At 40.3% G+C, this 20715-nt stretch overlaps 2 protein-coding genes across 2 annotated transcripts; both read left to right on the top strand.

The window, feature by feature from the left end:
• Positions 1-10985: 10985 nt before the first annotated feature.
• LOC121744267 (acetylserotonin O-methyltransferase-like) lies at positions 10986-12942 on the top strand. Its single transcript, XM_042137747.1, has 2 exons — positions 10986-11839; positions 12472-12942. Exons 1-2 carry the CDS (start codon positions 10991-10993, stop codon positions 12763-12765), a joined length of 1143 nt encoding a protein of 380 aa, XP_041993681.1. The 5' UTR covers positions 10986-10990; the 3' UTR covers positions 12766-12942.
• A 3867-nt stretch (positions 12943-16809) lies between these two features.
• Positions 16810-17757, top strand: LOC121744268. The gene has a single exon (XM_042137748.1). It carries the CDS (start codon positions 16827-16829, stop codon positions 17550-17552), a length of 726 nt encoding a protein of 241 aa, XP_041993682.1. The 5' UTR covers positions 16810-16826; the 3' UTR covers positions 17553-17757.
• The last annotated feature ends 2958 nt before the right edge of the window (positions 17758-20715 follow it).

Here is a 20715-nt window from a genome sequence, read left to right as displayed (position 1 = left end):
ATAATAATCATCAGCAAGTTTTTCAAAATTGACTTGATTTAGGAATTGGAACGTTTGGGTGGTGTTGACTTTACAAGAAGGTTCTAGCAGAAAGAATAGTACTAATAGCAACTATATATGTTGAAAAATATAAATATCTTGTAGCTTCGTACCTATAAACATTACTAGTAAATCTATTACTATGTTAATTTTAATACTAATGTTGTATAATTTTGATCAATATTGGAAAATTTTATTATTATTCGTAATTAACCTTTAGAACAGATACAATCGAATCCCTCCTTAAAAAGAAGACTTAAACATAATCAAATCGTTTAGATATTTTTCCTTCATACAAAATCGGAGTTGAATTACATTAGTGAAAAAAAGACTGAAGCATAATTTAATTGATAAGACGTTTTTTCTACATACAAAGTCGGATTTGAGTTATATTAGTGAAATGAACCTTAATTATAACTTATGTTATTGTTCATTATAATTATAGTGAGGTGTGACAATCCAGCAATAAGCTGCGGTCACATATATTTGTGTTGGAAAGTGGAAACAGTAAAATGATATCCCAACAATTTCTATGATTGGAAAAAAAAAGTCCAGCTTTATTTTACTTAGATCTTATCTTATGACTGTGTTATGTGACTTGGCCCTGCACATTTGCAGCTTAAATTTTTTTTATTACTTCAGATCTTATCTTCTGATATATACAGAAAGAATCGTAAGATCCATTATAATTAAAAACATTATTTCTATTTACATACTAATATTATATTTATATAGAGTGAATTATCGTTGAATAATTGAATTTTAACATTCACAATCACTGTACTCAAAAATTAACATGGAGTCTCTAAATTCTGAAATATAGTAGTACTTTAAGTCTTTGTGCATTGTTTTGGACGAAAATACAATTTTTTTCCTTTTGTTTTGTTTCCTCTTTAATAGCAACTAGCTGTCTCTCTTATCAATCCACTTATAACATTGACATATTATTATGGCCCATGTGTATGACCCACTAACTCGAGCCCACTATTATTACCCATTAGACGAATTAATTATGGTGATTTTGATCTGTGATGCTGGTGATTATAATTATAGGATTCTGTATTCTTGACTTCTTGTGACTTGTGAGTGATGGGCCAAATTTTAGACAATGAAGACAGCTTTCACGTGATCAATATTACACTTTCCAACATGGTCGAAGGCGGAGAATATGGCCCATTAACAACCCGAACAACTTCTGCATTTTTATGCCTTTCGAGCCCGGGATCGAGGAGACTTCATCTCTTGATGAGCAATTCATTCAATCCTTTTACACTTCTCTTATCTCTTTCGGCTTTTTTTTCTCATTTTCTCCCTCTCTTGGTGAGTTAATCTAGGTACGATCTTCGGCTTCTAGATTTTTTTTCTCATTGATACTATGTGATTTGTGAATGTTAAGTTCTTGTGGTGATAATCTTCTATTAGTATCTTGTATGAATTTCACTTTTCTATGTTCCAGTTTCCAGATGACATCTTCTCTGATTTCTGCCGCTCTCCTTTTAAACTTGATATAGAAAATTTTAATTCAAGATTTCTGAAAAATGTATTACACAAATGGATTAATAAACAAAGTGAAATGCAACGCATAACAACATATGTACTCTGATACATGAAAGAAATAATTTTTAAATCAATTAATGATTTAGCTATTTATATTCAAATAATTTTGGATCAGTGTATTATTCTAGGGAGATTTTTTTATATATAGAATGCATTCTCAATTAAATAATTGGGGTTACAAAATAATAATGTTATCTGAACGGTAATACAATATTGTTAGTTAATTGCATATCTTATTTGCATATTTGTGCGATTGGAATAATGTGATTAAGATAATTTATCGTCAATTTGTGTGATATATTATTTAATGCATGGATGAGACATGTCACATGTGGTCGGTGATGGGGTACGTACTAAACAAGCCCAATAGCAGTGACGGCCCATCAGCCCAAAGCCCAAGGAAGAGTATCAGTTCGGCATTACCAAAGAGTTCGGCCCCAGCCTACAGCTCGGTAAAAGCCAACCAATCAGTTCGGCATTACCAAAGAGTTCGGCCCCAGCCTACAGCTCGGTAAAAGCCGACCAATCAAGCTCTACTCTCAGATCGGCAAAAGCTGCTCGGCAATAGTTTAGAAGTTCGGTCTCAGTATTCGACCGAACTGGGAGATAGTAGACTCATGCAGAACCTCCACGACCTCCACTACACGATCTATTTAGTGGTGTCAACTCATGCAGGATCTCATGCAGGATAGCGGACCAAACAAAGAGATAGTGGACCCATGCAGGATCTCATGACCTCCACGACATCCACTACCTAGTTAGTGGTGATGCAAGCCACGATCTTAGTTCAATGTATAAATAGAACTTAGATCAGATAGAGGAAAGGGCTAGACATCAAATAACATATAGCAAGTCTGTATTTGTAAGCTGTAAACCAGATCAAGCAATACAATCTTGCCCTCCTTTCTTCCCGTGGACGTAGATTTACTTCAGTAAATCGAACCACGTAATTCCTTGTGTCGTGATCTATATTCATTACCTGCATTTACTACCATCAAAAATTCGCCCAACCATCACTGGCGCCGTCTGTGGGAAACAGAGAACCAAATTTGTGATAAAGCGAGTTTTTGATCCTCTTCCACCAAAAAAAAAAATGCATACCAGATCACGTAACACCCATAATACCGTTCGTGGTAACCATGAGGAAGCTAGTCCAGCCCGCAGGTCTGGAAAACGGCCTCGGGAGAAATCTACTTCCAGTTCTCACGGAGAAGGAACAAACCGCTCAAAGACTCATCGCACCAAGTCTTCCCAGCAGTCCGATTTGAACGAGGCTGTCAAGTTGTTTTTGGCCGAGAAGCAGGAAGAGTTCTTAATTTTCCTGCAAAAGGGCCAAAAGCCGGAGACGAAAACGGTGGATTCTCCCTCCTCATCCAGACATGAAAGTCACTACCGCAGTAGTGCCGTGTCTTCCAGGAAGAAGAATCCTCAACCCCGACATGTTCCTGTTCCTCCTCGGTACCGGAATCACAGGAGAACTCCATCTCCTCCATACCGAAGAGATGTCGGGTTCGCCATGTACGGAGCATTGAAGACTCCGTTCTCGGACGATATCACCCGAACTCCCTTACCACAGAACTACCGAACTCCGTCAATGACTTATGACGGTTAGTGAATCCTCATGACTTCCTGGGACGCTATCAGTATAACATGGTGAACCAGGGTCTCAATGAGGTCCATATGTGCAAGCTGTTTCCCGAGCTGCTTATCGGGAACGCAAGAAGGTGGTTCGATAGCCTCCCCCAAGGCAGCATTAGATCTTACCGAGATCTAATGGATGCTTTCCACAGGAGGTTCTTTCAGAAAGCGGAAGCCCGAATCACTTCGGCTCAGCTGCTTTCTACACGTCAAGGTCGCGACGAAAAGATCAGCGACTTTATGACGAGGTTCCACAAGGAATGCCTACAAGTAGATGATCTCAATGATCTACTTGTCATTTCGGCATTCCAAAATGGAATCCTGCCCGGAGCTCTCTACAGAAAGCTCGTGGAATGCAGTCCGCAAACAGCTCAAGAGATGTGGGACATTGCGGACCAGTTCTCCCGTGCCGATGAGGCAGACCGTCGCAAACGGTCTTTAGACAGCTCATCCCGAGGAGACGGGAGGAAGCCCGATCATAGCGATCAGGGACATCCTCGCCGAACTCCTTTTGGCGATCAGGGACATCCTCGCCGAACTCCTTTTGAAAGGATTCAAAGGACTCCGGTGCAAGACCGATTGGGGCCACGTCTCAATCCTGAGAAGCCGCCCGCCCGCCGTGATTCCGGTTGAGATCGGCGTACCCAGTCCCCGAACTCTAAATTTCTCCTCAGAAATGAATGATGACGGACTGAGAGCCGAACTAGATCTGGCCGAAGAAAGAAGAGAATTGGCCTGCATAAAAGCAGCCAAGTACAAGGAGCAAGTAGCCCGGTATTATAACCAAAGGGTGAAAAAGCTGCAATTTCAAGTGGGAGATCTCGTCTTGAGAAACAATGAAGTAAGCCGAGCAGAAAAGCTGGGCAAACTCGAACCCACATGGGAAGGTCCATATCGGGTGTCAGAAGTCCTCGGCAAAGGGTCTTACAAATTGACTCACATGTCAGGAGAACAAGTACCCCGAACATGGTACATTTCCAACCTCAAGAAGTTCCATTTGTAAGAGACAGTCCGGTCAGTCAGTCTTGTGTCTAGTTCGGTCCTAGGGGTATGTGCTTTCTTTGTTTTTTACTTGTTTTTCATGTTTGTCTATGTGCGTTTTGTTCGTCTATGTGCGTTTTGTCTGTCTATATGCGTGTCGTCTCTTACAAATGTTACTGAGGTATCTTGTTCTTCGAAGGCTGATCCCCTTTTTAGAACATATATGAGCCAACGATTGTGAGTCCAAGCTTCTAAGGAGGATACAAGACCACAATTTAGCTTAAGAAACAAGCAGTTCGTCTGAAACGAACTGCAACAAAGGGAAAGTCCGATCCACGCGATAAAACTCGCCGAATTAGGACAAGGGAAAGTCCGATCCACGCGATAAAACTCGCCGAATTAGGACAAGGGAAAGTCCGATCCACGCGATAAAACTCACCAAATTAGGACACAAACTTAGTCCGGTCAAAGAAATTTACTTCATAAGACCAAAGACGAGTCCGGTCAAAGAAGTTTACTTCATAAGACCAAAGACGAGTCCGGTCAAAGAAGTTTATTTCATAAGACCGAGGACCAAGTCCGGTCAAAGAAATTTACTTCATAAGACCAAAGACGAGTACGGTTAAAGAAGTTTACTTCATAAGACCAAAGACGAGTCCGGTCAAAGAAGTTTATTTCATAAGACCGAGGACCAAGTCCGGTCAAAGAAGTTTACTTCATAAGACCGGGGACGAGCACGATGAAATTTTTTCGCTGAGCTGTAAATACGCAGTGATAGAAGCGAAATGAAGATTTCATTTATTAAAACTTGTTCGGCATACAACTCCGCTGCCCTACGAGAAGGCGTTACGCTATTACAAAGGACTATTCTACTGTCCCTGGTTGCTAAAGTTGAGCCATCTATTCACAAAATCCTCATGAAGCCGAGTTCGGGCGTTCCGGGCAGCTGAAGAATAAGCAGGTCGACGAGATGCTCTGATCGACCTACCGCCTCTTCCTTGAGTCCGGGAAGTACTGGCACCTCGGCGGCGAAGAGTCTCTTCACGAAGCATTTGTTGATCTTGCTCACTCATAATCACAGCTCCTCTACGAACTTCAGTCCGTCCTTGTCTTGACGTTTCTGGTTGCTCCTGAGTCCGTTCTCGTCTTGACGTTTCCGGTTGCTCCTGAGTTCGTTGCTGATTTGGAGTAGGATTTTGAGCAAGTGGATCAGAGGTTTGAGCTGGAGTATGAGCATCTGTTGGCGGGAAATGCCTAAGGAATCTCTCGATTGAAGGACGCCGGGAAAGAACGATGTCGTACCGAGAAGCCCAGCGCCGCAATGATTTCACAACTTGTTGGCAAGCCGAGCTCTCCAGCGCATTGTTCCTCCGGAGTACGTGATACTCCTCCCACAGTTCGTCAACTCGTTCCTGAACTTCAGAGATGGTCATTCCCCCGCGCCTGCTGATGAAATCCTCATACGCAGTCCTCTCAGCGACGGCAGTATTCAGTTCGGCCTCCAGATCTTTCTTTTCGGACTCTAAGTCCTTATTGTCGGCCTCCAGCTTCACTAAACAAGCCAAGAGTTCGTCATTCTTCATCTGGTCAGCTATGGCTTTTTTCTCAGCTTCGTCTAAAGCGGAAGAGTACAGCCGCTTCCAGTGAAGTACCTCCAGCTCCTTAAGAGTTAAGAATACAAAGCAGCCTATGTCAGTTCGGCATTTCAGTTTACTGAGCAGGTAGTAAACCACAACAGGAGTAAAAGAGAGTACGAAAAGCTATACGAAGACACAAGTGCAGAAAGAAGAATTTTTTCATTCATAAGAAAAAAAAAAATTTTTACACGAGGGCTTCAAGGCCATTTTACAAGAAGGAAGAAACTAAACTAAGAGAAGGGAGACGAAATCATACTCCGCCAGCTTCGTCTCCGGCTCCTCGGTGAGGTTCAGCTTCCTTCTCCTTGTCTGCCTCAGCTTCAGCCTCGGCCTCCCTGCTCCCCCCAGCCTGCTCGGTGCCCCCATCACCGATCAGCAGCACCTCTTGCTCGGCCTGCCTGTCTCCGGTCTGCTGATCAAGCTGCTCGGTCTCACCCTCTCCGTGGAAAATTGGAGCGGGTGAAACTGGCCCTAAGGAGGCAAAGATAGCCTCCATATTCTCGTCCCGGTCAGCTCGGCAACTACGAACTCGGTCAGCAGAAAGCAGGACCGAGGACGAAGCAAGCTCCTCAAGGAGCGGCAGACTCTGGAGACGAGCTGCTATCTCTCGGCCGTACAGCGGCAGAACGACTTCGGGCCCCTGCTCGGCATTATCGGTCATCAGTTTCAGCAGATCACCGACAAAGGCCGAAAATTGATTGCTCAGAAAGAGTTTCTCCGCGAAAGCACGGAGAACCTCCCCTTGGGCAACCACGGCGGCAGCATCCCTCCGTTTCGTCTGCTCTCGCTGGATGACGAGCTGGTTTTTGGCAAACTGGGCTTCATCCTGGGCCGAGATCCTAGCAGCTCTGGCCTTCTCAAAGTCTGCCTTAGCCTGTTCGGCCTGGTGACGAGCAGCCGCCAACTTCCTCTGCATCTCAGCATAATCGTTGGACGCTTTGGAGAGTTCAACGGCGACGAGCTTGGAGAGCATATCGTTCCTCTGAAAATGGAAAAAGGAAAAAGTCAACCGAGGGGCCACAAAAAATACAGGAAAATAGCAAGGCCAGAAAATCAAGAAGAGAATTCACCTCGGCGAAGTCCGTGGGCCATAAAAATGGCTCACAGATATGTTCCGAAGGAGGCGCCAAGACCACGTCTTTCTCTGGCGCTCTTGGGGGCTTCTGGGTCTTCCCCTTCCCCTTTGCCGAAGTGGACTCCGGCTTTTTTGGATCCGAAGAAGAGGTCTTTTGCCTCTTCGGATTCTTCTCGGCATCAGACGCCGAGCTGGTGGTTTTCGGCCTCTCCGGTTCCTTAGATTCGGAGGATTTGCGACTAATCTTGTTCAGCAAGTTCACTGCCAAAAAGCAAGAAAACAAGGTTAGTTTTCGTCGTCAAGGCAGTAATGCATAAAAAAGAATTCCTCACCCTCAGTCTCTTCGTCCGAAGACGAGGAGTCGAACACGAAGTCGCCCTTGACGAGCTCAGACTCCAGGTACTGCTTCCTAATCATAGGAATCTTATTGAGCTCGCCCTCGAGCTCGTCCAACGGTTCTAACCGAGGATGAGGAATCACGGACTTCGGCCCTCTCCAGGGAAAGCCCGGAGCCGCTGTCCTATTATAAAAAAAGAAGCGATGTTGCCACTTTGGCCACTTGGTTTTGCAGAAGGCCCTAAAGGGCTGTAAAGGGATCAAGTAAAACCAAGATCCCTTCCTCTTAAACTGGAAGAAATTAAGGATTGCCCTCAGAGACAGATCCTTATCTAGCCTACGCAGTTCGGCAGCAAAGGCCGATAAGTGCCTCCAAGAGTTCGGAGTCACCTGACCTAAAGGGAGTTGAAAAAAATCTAGCAGCTCTACAAAGGCAGGGGGAAGAGGGAAACGAAGCCCGCATTCCAAGCCGGCTTCATAAACGGTGGCGTAACCCTCCGGCGGCGAGTCAGCCCTATGAAGGTCGTCGGGAATCGCAACCTTCCCCCCAGGAAAAAAATATTTTTCGTGTAAGGATATCACAGTATCCTTACTCAAGATGCTGTGAAAATACTCTACGGTCTTCTCCCCGGATTCTTTCCGGCTAGAAGACCCCTTACCCCCTTTCCTACCGCTACCTGACTCAGAAGAAGAAGAAGAAGACATGGTTCTTACTCTTTGAAAGTCTGAAGAAATTCTGAAGAAATTCTTGAAAGTGGAAGGAAATTTTTACGCAAAAGAGAGAGAATGCAGAAGAAGCAATAGCAAAAGTGTTCAAATGATGAAGAAAGGACGTATTTATCAGATTCGGAGAAGATTTCAAAATCATCGCACCGTTTCGAATCCCACCTTTTCAGGATTCAACGGCCGGATTTTACTGTCGCATTTAATGCAGTCACGCGCAAGGCACGTCCCCTGACGTCAGCCTCCCCCGTACCTTTATCCAGAATGCCGAAGTGACTCGCTTCGCCGAAGTGATTCACTTCGCTTTTCGGGGGGGGTAGTGATGGGGTACGTACTAAACAAGCCCAATAGCAGTGACGGCCCATCAGCCCAAAGCCCAAGGAAGAGTATCAGTTCGGCATTACCAAAGAGTTCGGCCCCAGCCTACAGCTCGGTAAAAGCCAACCAATCAGTTCGGCATTACCAAAGAGTTCGGCCCCAGCCTACAGCTCGGTAAAAGCCGACCAATCAAGCTCTACTCTCAGATCGGCAAAAGCTGCTCGGCAATAGTTCAGAAGTTCGGTCTCAGTATTCGACCGAACTGGGAGATAGTGGACTCATGCAGAACCTCCACGACCTCCACTACACGATCTATTTAGTGGTGTCAACTCATGCAGGATCTCATGCAGGATAGCGGACCAAACAAAGAGATAGTGGACCCATGCAGGATCTCATGACCTCCACGACATCCACTACCTAGTTAGTGGTGATGCAAGCCACGATCTTAGTTCAATGTATAAATAGAACTTAGATCAGATAGAGGAAAGGGCTAGACATCAAATAACATATAGCAAGTCTGTATTTGTAAGCTGTAAACCAGATCAAGCAATACAATCTTGCCCTCCTTTCTTCCCGTGGACGTAGATTTACTTCAGTAAATCGAACCACGTAATTCCTTGTGTCGTGATCTATATTCATTACCTGCATTTACTACCATCAAAAATTCGCCCAACCATCAGTCGGATATCTAGATTCTAAAATATTAAAATTATTCTATACTCAATTATTCACAAATTTGACATAAGATATCGTATTAAAATGCAATAGAAAATTTGAATGAAGCGAAATGGAGTATAGTGACTAGTTAACTCTCTCTATATATCTAATATTGTGAGTTTAGTGGGGGTTGTTAAATCTTGTGTTACAATCTTCTTTTGTCCTTTCTTGCAAATCGTCAATTACTCAATTACGTACGTATTCAAACAACAAAAGGAAAATTCCAATTTCTTGGATCTCATATCTAGATCTTAGTCGTGATTATTACAGTTGTTCTAATACACACTGATAATTACACTCTTAACTCATGATTCACGAAGTTGAAGTGCATTCATGTTTGGCACACCAGTAATCAACAACTAAAAAATATATTCTTAATCACCGATATAAATTATGATAAATTATAAAGTGATTTCCTTAGTTAGCTATTAAAATACATACCACATGCAATATTATTAGGTATCCCACTTGCACAATAAACACGTCCCACTAGTCAATCACAAGCATCATCACTCATAATCATGACTATGACTGGCCATAAATAACCTTAAATTCGTCCATTCCTCATACTTTATCTCGACATTGATTTTAAGTAATTAAAAAAATTAGAAAAATACTTTCCACCAATACAAGAATTTTTGATCTGAATTTTAAGAAATGTTATAGAAGGTAGTTGAAAAATTAGTGGAAGATAGGTTCTATCGTATATTAATTAATTTTATATAAAATATGAGTGAATTAAAATTAGTGCAATGTGAGGTTCATTACCAAAAATAATAAAAAGGAATACCAAAAATAATAGTAAAAAGGAAATAAGACGTTTATGGGGTGGACGGACAAAAAAGACAAAATGAGAAGTTTATTAGTGGACGGAGGAAGTACTATTTTACGTAACAAAATTATGGAGTACTGTATGAATGATAAGATATCATCTGAATTAGTACTATCTAATAACTTATGTGACCATACCAAATACTACTTCCGTTGATGTTTAAAAACACGTTTTAATGTGTCTTAAAAATTATTTAACTTTATAAATTAAATGGGTGAAAAGAATTAGTGACTATGGATTCCTACTTTGATATTTAGTTTAACAACAAAATAAGTAAAAAATAATATAATGGATTGTGCAGTCTATTTACTACTCCGTATAAAAAAAGAATAAATATTTTTTTAAATGACAGATGTTAAAAATGTCAAAACGGGTTAAGTTTCATGATTTACATATGAAAAATAATGAAATAAAATTAAATATTAAAATACTATGTAAATATATACACTTATTTTATCTATAAAAATAATATTGTTGATGGATGAGTACGTATTTTAATATAAAATTAATAAAATTCGAAGAAAGATTAAAAAGTGCAACAAATTAAAGAATCTTTCAATTTTTAATACTATATGAGACTAGTTTTAATAAAACTAAACAAATTGAAATGAAAATACTTCATCCATCTATTATTTGTTATTAGTTTTTTTTGGTATTAGACCCTATATTTTACTCACATTTAATAAAATTAATACTTTGTATATATATTCCATTAACTTTTTTTTAACTCACTCTTTACTACCCCTCTGTCCTCCAAATTTTGTTACAGTTTGACCGGGCACAGGTTTTAAGATGTATAATGGAAAGTGGGGTTGAAAAAATTGATAGAATGTGGGTTTTACTTTTAAAGTATTAGTTTTATAATAAAATGTGAGTGGGAATAAGTTAGTGGAATGTAGGGTCTACTATCAAAAATGATAAAAAGTAAAATGTGATAAATTTTATGGGATGGACGGAAATGAAAAAATGTGACAAAATTTCAGGGACGGATGGAGTAATTTTTTAAAAACTTGTGCAGGGTGAAAATGTGATGATTAATGGGCGACAGAGGCCAAGAGGGAGTATAAAAGACTATTTTTTATATAGATGGAGTATGAGTATTGTTTAAACTTTATATTTTGAAATCATATTTTAAAAATGTTGGGGCCATTAGCCATCGACTCCACGTCTAGGCCTCCGTCACTGGTGATGGAGTCCTTATATACATCCCTTTTCCCTTCATCTTCCTCAACAAAACTACTCCAAAGCCCAAAAATGGCAGAACTAAAAGCCTCAATCACCGCCGACGCCAAATTAGAGATGTGGAGCTACGCCTTGGGCTTCACTCCCATGGCCATAGTCAAATGCGCCATCGATCTCCAAATCGCCGACGTCATCGACTCCCACGGCGGCTCCATGACTCTCCCCTCCCTCTCCGCCGCCCTCGGCTGCTCCCAGCCGGTCCTCCGCCGCATCATGCGCTACCTCGTCCACCGCCGCATCTTCACCCACACTGCCTCCTCGTACTCGCAGACGCCCCTCTCGCGTCTGCTCATAAGAGGCGCTGCCGACAGCATGGCGGCGCTAGTCCTCCTGGAGAGCACGCCGACGATGCTGGCGCCGTGGCAGCGCCTCAGTCTGCGTGCTCGCCAAGCGGACGGATCGCCGTTCGAGGACGAGCACGGCCGCGACCTCTGGGGCCACTGCGATGCCAATCCGGAGCACAGCAAGCTGTTGGATGACGGAATGAGCTGCATCGCAGCCGCGTCCTCGGCTGCGGTGGTGGAGCAGTGCCCGGAGGTGTTTGATGGGATTTCCTCGCTGGTGGATGTTGGCGGCGGCGATGGGACCGCCCTCCGGATTCTGGTGAAGGCCTTTCCTTGGATTCGTGGGATTAACTTTGATCTGCCTCATGTGGTTGGAGTGGCGCCGCCTTGCGACGGAGTTGAGCCCGTCGCCGGAGACATGTTTGTGGCTGTTCCCAAAGCTGATGCTGCTTTTCTCATGGTTTTTTTTTTACTCCGATCTTACTTTCTACATTGATTAAATCTTTTATTAGAGATTAATACACACTAACTCTAGGGGCGCAAGCAAGAATTAAATCAAGAGGGGTAAAATTATATATAAACAAATAATTAAATAATTGAGTAGGGGCATTTAAGAAGGAATTCAAACAAATATACAAATTTAAAGAAATAAGTATATAGTACAAATTTTTGAGGAGGGGCCCCTGACTAACTCAACGTATAATGTTTGATAAGTGAGTGAACTACTAGTATGGAGTATTTTTTTATTCCTAAATTTTATTGAATGTGGTACTCAATTTTTAAAAATATATCATACGTCCTCAAACTTTTGCACTTTATTGAAAAAATTTCTCCAAAATGCCAGCATTTTAGTCTATTTGTAATGAGAGAGACTGACACTATTTTCTTTACCGAATTTACAGAGAAGTCACCACTATCCACTACGTATAAAATTTGTGTACAATAATTATAAAACTATGAAAATAGAATAGGAAAATCTGCATGATTTTCATTTCTTTTTCATTACAAATAATGAAGCGAACTTTTATGGGATTTTCTTAGCTTTTTACTATGTACCAAAGACGTTGATATTTTTGTGTAAAATATATATAGTCGGTGCTACATGATTGGAACGACGAGGAATGTATAGCGATATTGAGGAAATGCAAGGAGGCGATTAAAGAGAAGGTGATGATCGTGGAGGCGGTGATCGGGGAAGAGGAGGAAGAGGACAGGGACAAGTATAGCGACGTGCGGTTAGCGTTGGACATGGTGATGTTGGCTCATACTTCAGGGAAAGAGAGGACTTTGAAGGAGTGGGAATATGTAGTGAAAGGGGCTGGTTTCAGTAGGTTTACAGTCAAACATATCAAGGCCATTCCAGCAGTTATTGAAGCCTATCCATGACCATCGATGCCTTTTAATTAATTTCATCTTTAGTTGTTTGGAAATTGGAATAAATGCAACATTGCATTTTTGTTTTTGTTCAACTTATAGTGTCCATATTTTTTATGGCCCATCGAAAAGCCCAAAGGCTAAAAGGCTATTTTTACAATTTTCATAAAACTTAGCCATTTTTTGTTATTATATTTTAAAAAATGAATGTCAATTTTACATATGACTTCAGAATTAGAACCAAATACTACAGCTAACCTTAAATTTTTAGTGAAGGATTTGACTTGTATTAGGAAAAAAAAGGGGTCATTAAAAAAGGAAACTTAAACGAATTGAAATATGTGCAGATGAATTATAGAAAAAACAGCAACTATATTATAATATGCCATGTACATGTGTCCTGAATTTGTTATTACAAAGACAATGGGTACCACTGTACAATGTGTCGAGTGCCAGACTGCAACGAGGCAGTTACGACCACTTTATTGTTTATAATTTTTTTTTTGCTTTTCCACTTTTATGTATGTAAATTTTACTACTACTACTACTACTAGTATTTACTAAATTCGTTTGATACTACAAATATGCTAATACAATGGATTTGATTATTAATTTGATACAGAAAACTGGAGGTTGAGTCATAGAATATTTTGGGTAATTAACCCAAAAGGCGCCATTAATCAAATCAAGAAATAATTGTAAATGTATAGAGACTTAATAACTGAAATGCGATCTCACAGAAATTTTATTACATGGAGTAGTATATATGAATTTCTAAAAACGAGTGGTGAGGTACCACTGCGGAATGTACAATCGATGTATGCAGCTGCAGAGTGGTAGTATTTATTTATATGCGATAATACGTACACGTACCACACTAATCACCACCTTTAAATTTGTTACTTCTTTAAAACAATACCCACTCACTGAATTTATTATTTAAGCATGGTTTGCATATTGAATGGAAATACAATGTATCTAAGAACTTGTTATTCCATAGTAAATAATAGGAGTCATTTATTTCTAATTTCATTTATTTTTATTAAGGGCAATCATCCCAATAATTTGATAGAGCTCGAGCTCGGCCTTTCAAATACTACTGCGTTTTGGCCCATGATCTAAATATTTTTAGCAATTTGAGGTTCGGTATGTTTTTGGCACATTAGTTACACTAATTAGCAATTAAGCATGGCACGACATATTTTAATCTAAATTTTTTCGCAATGAAGCAACTTTGGAATAACACCATGTTCTGAATGAGAGAATACATGCCTTGGTGGAGTTTGATGGAACACAATATATATCATATTTTCTGCCAGCATACTATACATGTTTAAACTTTATGCTTTGTTTACAATTTTTCAAAAAAATAATTGGTCCTTTTTTCTAAAAAATAGCCTATTTTTGTATTGCAAAGTTCCTATCATGTTTAGACATGTTTCGAATTTTTTTTTTTTTTTTTGTATTAATTCAAGTTCGAGCCATTTTCCTTCTTGAAGTTTGCCTATTTTTTGTATATTTTAAGTTAATATCATTTTTACAAAATAGTTTCAATGTTTGGGTTGGGGCCATAAGCTACATTAAACTCAATAATGTATTAAATTCATTAATCACCTTATGTGTATAAGAAACATTGTATGATGTCCATTACTTCTCATTTTATCTCTCAAAAATTTAATATTTTGGATTTCTGCATTTATTGTTGTTAGACTAATTACATAATTAATATTCAAGGTGTCACTGAATCACTAGTAGCAGTTCTATCAGTGTCATGGTGCTGTGTTGTACACTGTTGGATAAACTATCTGAACAACAATGTAAAAAGAAGCAAAATAAATAAATATTGTGCTACGTAGTGGAATTTTAACGAAAATTTAATTATTTCATTTTCTTAATACCAAAGATGCGTATATGTCTAATTTGGCCAAGTCTTAAAAGAAATACTAATTAGTTATATAAACCGTATTTCACTATAGCAGATAAAGCCATATCTTTATGCAGTTATACCATATCAACAAGTAAATCTAAATTTTTACATACCTTGTTATGCTTTGTGTATTTTTAGCGATGGTAATATATTATAAAAATGTCTTAATAAAATATTGTATGAATATAATACTATGAAAGAAAAAAATTACTCTAATACTCAACTAAGTATATATGTGCATAAATATTTTATCGAAATGAAGAAATATAACATTAATTAGTTGCAACTGTAGTGGGACTAGACTGCCGAAGAGGGAGAATTTTGGTTTTATTTGAAACCAGGGGTTGACTCCTACCATGTCGGTGTTCATTTGAAGGTTACTATTTGGTAGGCTGCCGGTGGATGAGAAGTTGCAGAAGTGGGGGATTGAGTTAGCGTCTAGGTGTCAGTGTTGTAGGTCTCATTCGGTCGAGTCTCTCAGCCATGTCTTTTTTTCGAGTCAGTCGGCGGTTTCTGCATGGGAGTATTTCGATGCCTGGTTTCCTTCCTCGCACACACCGATTCACACGAGCACTGATATTGCACTTAGACTAGGTCACTGACGGAGGTCTTCTTTCCAGAGGACTCCTGCCATGCATATTAGTTTTCTTGTTCCTTGTTTGATTGCTTGGTTTCTTTGGACGGAGAGGAACGGCTGCAAGCATGGCGGTCGTCCTTTTCATCATTCACATGTTATTTGGCAGGTCACTCATCATCTGCTAGTTCTGGCCGGTAGGATCACCTCGACTCATTGGAGGGAATGCTCGTCGTCGGTTGATTTCATGTCTTTCTCCCCAGACAGCGTGTTCTGCGGTCGCTCATGATCCTATGGCATCCCCCTGATGCACCTTGGGTGAAGCTGAACACAAACGGTGTCTTCTCTACATCGACACTGGCGGCGAGGGAGGGAGGATTGGTTCGTGACTCTGATGGAGGCCTTCTGCGGGCTTTTTGTGCTCCGATAGCTGCATCATCGAGCTTTGAAGCGGAGTTTTTGGCTCTGATTCGGGGTTTGGAGATGACTATGGAGCTTTCTACTCACATTTGGATAGAGCTGGACTCAGCATCTCTGGTTAGTTTATTGTCATCTAGACACTTTGGCTCTGCAGATTTTAGACATCATATGGCTTTGATCTGGAGCATGACAGTTCAGCGGCATGTTCGATTCTCACACATCTACAGAGAAGGAAACCGGGCTGCTGATTTTCTGGCAGGTAGGGGGTCCAGACCCCTGCCCTTACATATTTTGATCCAATCTCTGCGCCTCGGTACGTGAAGGCGCTAGTTAGGATGGACCAGCTGGGATATCCTAACTTCCGTTTCCGGCGTAGAGATGTGGGTTGATCTAACTCTTCTGGTGGTTGGTTTTGATCTTTTTTCGTTTCTCCCTTAGTGTATTTAGTCATCTTTTTTCCACTTGATAGAATGGATAATCCCGACTTGTGGGACCTTTACTTTGCATCTTCATGTTCTAGTTTAGATCTTGGTTACTTTTGGGCTAAGATCATGTTTTTAGAACATTACATTTTGATCTTATTTACGGGTTGGGGGTCTGCCTAAACCCATCCACAGAGGACGCTTTTGGTTTTTAAAAAAATAGTTGCAACTGTAGTGTTATAGGGGTATTTTTTTTCTTCTCAACGAACAGTCACATTTCCATGATTATACGTTGAATTATGAACTTATGCATGCACGGCTTATAATTAAAATATATGACCGAGTGTTAATTAATTAATCAGAACATTACTGAATATTGACTCGAATTCAAATCTCCACTATTTTACAGCTTTTAAGATAATAACCTCATGATTTGTATCTGAAATAAATTAATCAACAAAATTAGCTGGAAAGACAAAATGTACATATTTTGCAGTACGGAAATGGATGCAATGTAATTACTAATACAAAGAAAAAGTATTTTTTTTTACATTTATGAAATAGTAGTAAAAATCACCAAAAACCCTAGCCCCATTTTTAGGGGGAAATATCAACAATTTCCACTAAAAATATCTATTTTATTTCTCTAACAAACTTTCGTCTCCTTTCAAATACCCCTTCTCTCTCACTGTCCCTCTCTCTCAGAACTCTCACTCAAAATACTGCAAAAATGGAGTGTAACAGCAACAGAAAGCGAAAGCAATCCGACATCGAAAATGGCGAATTCCTAGCCCTCAGCCTCTCTGTCGCCTCTGCCAAGGCCATGGCCTTTTCCGGCGCCAACTTACCACCTCCTCCTCCTCCGCCTTCCTTCGTCATGCCGGCAGCGGATCCGCCGGCAACCACGCACCACCGCCGCCAATTGATAAGAAATCCGGCTAGGGCGCCGCTGGAGGGGAAGAATCCGGTGATTCCGCCGCCGTATCCGTGGGCGGGGACCGGCCGCGCGACGGTGCGGAGCCTGAATTACCTCCGCGCGCAGGGAATCACGGCGATCTTCGGCGATGTTGAGTGCAGAAAATGCGAGGAGAAATTCGTGATGGAGTTCGATCTGGAGGAGAGATTCGCTGAGATCTCGACGTTCGTGGCGGAGAATCAGGCGCTGATGCGGCACCGCGCGCCGAATGAGTGGAAGAATCCGGAGCTTCCTCGGTGTGATTTCTGCAATCAGGAAGGGAGCGTGAAGCCGGTGATCTCGGCGAAGAAGAGGAGCATCAATTGGCTGTTTCTGCTGATGGGGAAGATGCTGGGGTGCTGTACGCTTGAGCAGCTCAAGTATTTCTGCAAGCACACGAAGAATCATCGCACCGGCGCAAAGGATCGGGTGCTGTTCCTCACGTATCTGAGCTTGTGCAAGCAGATGGATCCGAGCGGGCCATACGACGTCGTTGTGTGATGATTTAGTTCTGCAAAAGTAATCTCTGATTTAGGGTTCCTTTTTTTGCCCCCCTTTCCTATTGCATGGCTAAGGAGGGGATGGTTTTAGGGTTTTTTATTATGAGATTTAGTATTTCGTTCTAGCTATTTAATTCCTTAATCGGGTAGAATATTGGTGGATCTGTTGCTGAAATTGTTGGTTATTCTACCGTAGTTATTAATCATTTGCTTTTTATTGAGTTGAAGAAATGTGTGTTAATAAGTGGAGTAGTAAAGTTTGTCTTGATTCTTAGTTAATTAATGATACTTTTATGGTACTCTACTTTATATGAGAGTACGCACTACATCTGAAATGCAGAAATTTTGGTACATTCCTATACATATAAATATTGGAATGTATAACAATAATGTATGTTCAGATTGATATAGCAATTACATGAAAAGGCTTTTGATCAAGTTGAATAAATTCTAATTTCAGCTTATAAGAAAAGTAAGGGAATTCTTTGTATTTAGTAAATAAAGATGAAATCTACTTCTTTTATGTGTTAACTGTGGACTGTGGTTGGTTGAAACCCTGATTTAGGGAAGGGAGACAGGACTATTGAAAAGAAAGGGAAAAGAAAATGAAAAAAAATACTACTCCATGTTGTGTTTAAAGACAATCAAAATAGGTCAGCTTCATTTGTCGAAGAAAAAATTGGCCGATAAAATACTTCCTTTCCTTTCTCGTGGAATGATAAAATCGATACATAAAAAAGAGGATTCAAATGTTTTTAAGAGATTGAAATAACATACTTGCATATCATTAGCTAAATTATATATTTGCACAAAAATTGCATCTCTTATTATGGTCGCAAAAATTGATTACATCAAACAACTCCTTAAAGAATAAAGATCATCAAGATTCATAGCCCCGTTTATAGGTAAAAAATACTAAATTCTACATAACAAATATCCGTTGTATTTACTGTCTAACAAACTTTCAAACTCCTGCAAATAACCTCTCTCTCTCAAAAATCTTCAACAGCAGAAAGCGAAGCAAACGGACATCGAAAACGGCGAATACTTAGCCCTCAGCCTCTCCGACGCCTCGGCCTTGGCCAGCGCCAACTTATTACCTCCGCTCTCTCCTTCTCCTCCCCCGTCGCCGCCTGCCGTCCTTCCCGCAGCGGAGCCGCCTGCGGCCGAATCAGGCGAAATCCAGATAAGGCGCCGATGGAGGGGAAGGACCCCGTGATTCCGCCGCCGTACCCGTGGGCAGGGACCGCTCGCGCGACGGTGCGGAGCCTGAATTACCTCCTCGAGCGCGGCATCACGGCGATCCGCGGCGAAGTGGAGTGCAGGAAGTGCGGGGAGAAATTCGCGGTGGAATTCGATCTGGAGGAGAGATTCGCCGAGATCTCGGCGTTCGTGGCGGAGAATCAGGTGCAGTTGCTGCACCGGGCGCCGAGGGAGTGGATGAATCCGGAGCTGAATCGGTGTGATTTCTGCAATCGGGAAGGGTGCGTGAAGCCGGTGATCTCGGCGAAGAAGAGGAGCATGGGAAGATGCTGGGGTGCTGCTCGCTTGAGCAGCTCAAGTATTTCTGCAAACACACGGAGAATCATCGCACCGGCGCAAAGGATCGGGTGCTGTGTTCCTCACGTATCTGAGCTTGTGCAAGCAGATGGATCCGAGCGGGCCATACAACGTCGTCGTTTGATGATTTAGTTCTGCAAAATAATCTCTGATTTTGGGTTCCTTTTTTTGCCCTCCCCCCCTTCTTAGGAGGGGTGGTTTTAGGGTTTTTTTATTATGAGATTTTATTTCGTTCTACCTATTTAAATCCTTTATCAGAATCTGTTGCTGAAATCGTTGGTTTTTGTTGTTTATTCTACCGCAGTTATTATTGAATTGGTATCAACCATTTGATTATCATTGATCAGTTGATGAAATGAGTGGTAGAGTTTGTAATCATTCTTAGTTAATTAATGAATCTTTTATAGTGTACATTACTTTTTAATTGGAATGCAGCAAATTTGGTACACATAAATGTTGGAATGCAAAACAATAATGTATGTTCAGATTAACAGAAGTTATAAATTAAAGCTGTTAAAACATGAAAAAGGCTTTTGATCAAATTGAGATTCTTCGATTCTGTGTTATCTGTGGTTGTGGAAACTGGAAACCCTGATTTTGGTGTGGGGAAGGAAGGGAACATGTTTATTGATTAGAAAGGGAAAACAAAATGAAAATAAAAATTGGGCTATAAAATATTTTATTGCTATCTCGTGGAATGATAAAATTCGATATCAGAAATATGAATGTATTCAGATTCAAAATCAAAACACTTGTAGTTCATTAGATCTTGTGATCTAACGATTAGTTTAATGTCACATGTCATCTAATAATGTAGATTTTTAGTCTAATAATATAACTTAGCTAATAATGGAGTATTATCTTAGTAAAATAATATATAGCATTTTAGTTTAATAATGTACCTCGGCTAATAACGTAGCATCTTAGGTTAATACTGTATAGCTTATCACTACCATCAAATCTAGAGATCTAAGGGTTGAGATTTTCTTTAATTTTTTACATAATTTCATTTATTGACCATAGTGCGCCCCGTTTGTTATATTAGTGTTTAATTAGATACGAAAGAGATTGAAATACTATATATGCAAATAATTAGCTTATACTGTTATATTAGTGTTTAATTAGATACGAAATGATAATATGGGATTGCCTACAAGTTGATTGCATATCTTCTCGTCGCAATCTTTTTTTTATAGCACCTTCAGGTATAATTTTACATCATTAGTTTATCTTCGTACCATATATTACACATTTATTATAATCATTAATTAAATTACAATACAAATTATAATAATCATATGGAGTATTTCTTAATGTGTAATTCAAGGACTGGTGAAAGTGAAATTAACTTTGGACTTGTAGAAGAATCGGATTAACGTTTTTTTGTCTAAAAACGAAAATGCAACAAAAGAGAACCGTTGGATGATTAGTTTGTCAACGAAAAACATTCCTTGTTCGAATGAAAAAATTAATACTGTATAATTATATTTTGTGAGACTCAAATGAAAAAAAAGAACTTATGATCAAATAACTTCAGTCTTCAAGCCCAAAAGAAAAACATTCCTCGTTCGAATGAAAAAAATTAATACTGTATGGGATATTTG

Source organism: Salvia splendens, chromosome 8 (genome assembly GCF_004379255.2).
Source record: "Salvia splendens isolate huo1 chromosome 8, SspV2, whole genome shotgun sequence".
Lineage (NCBI taxonomy): Eukaryota > Viridiplantae > Streptophyta > Magnoliopsida > Lamiales > Lamiaceae > Salvia > Salvia splendens.
This window is presented reverse-complemented; position numbering and strand designations above follow the sequence as displayed.

Bases quoted from the DNA above. Each gene is read 5' to 3' on its own strand.
- LOC121744267 (XM_042137747.1), top strand. From the start codon at position 10,991: ATGTTGGGGCCATTAGCCATCGACTCCACGTCTAGGCCTCCGTCACTG. The intron at 11,840-12,471 runs GTTTTTTTTTTA...AAATATATATAG, and splicing joins CTGATGCTGCTTTTCTCATG to TCGGTGCTACATGATTGGAA.
- LOC121744268 (XM_042137748.1), top strand. From the start codon at position 16,827: ATGGAGTGTAACAGCAACAGAAAGCGAAAGCAATCCGACATCGAAAAT.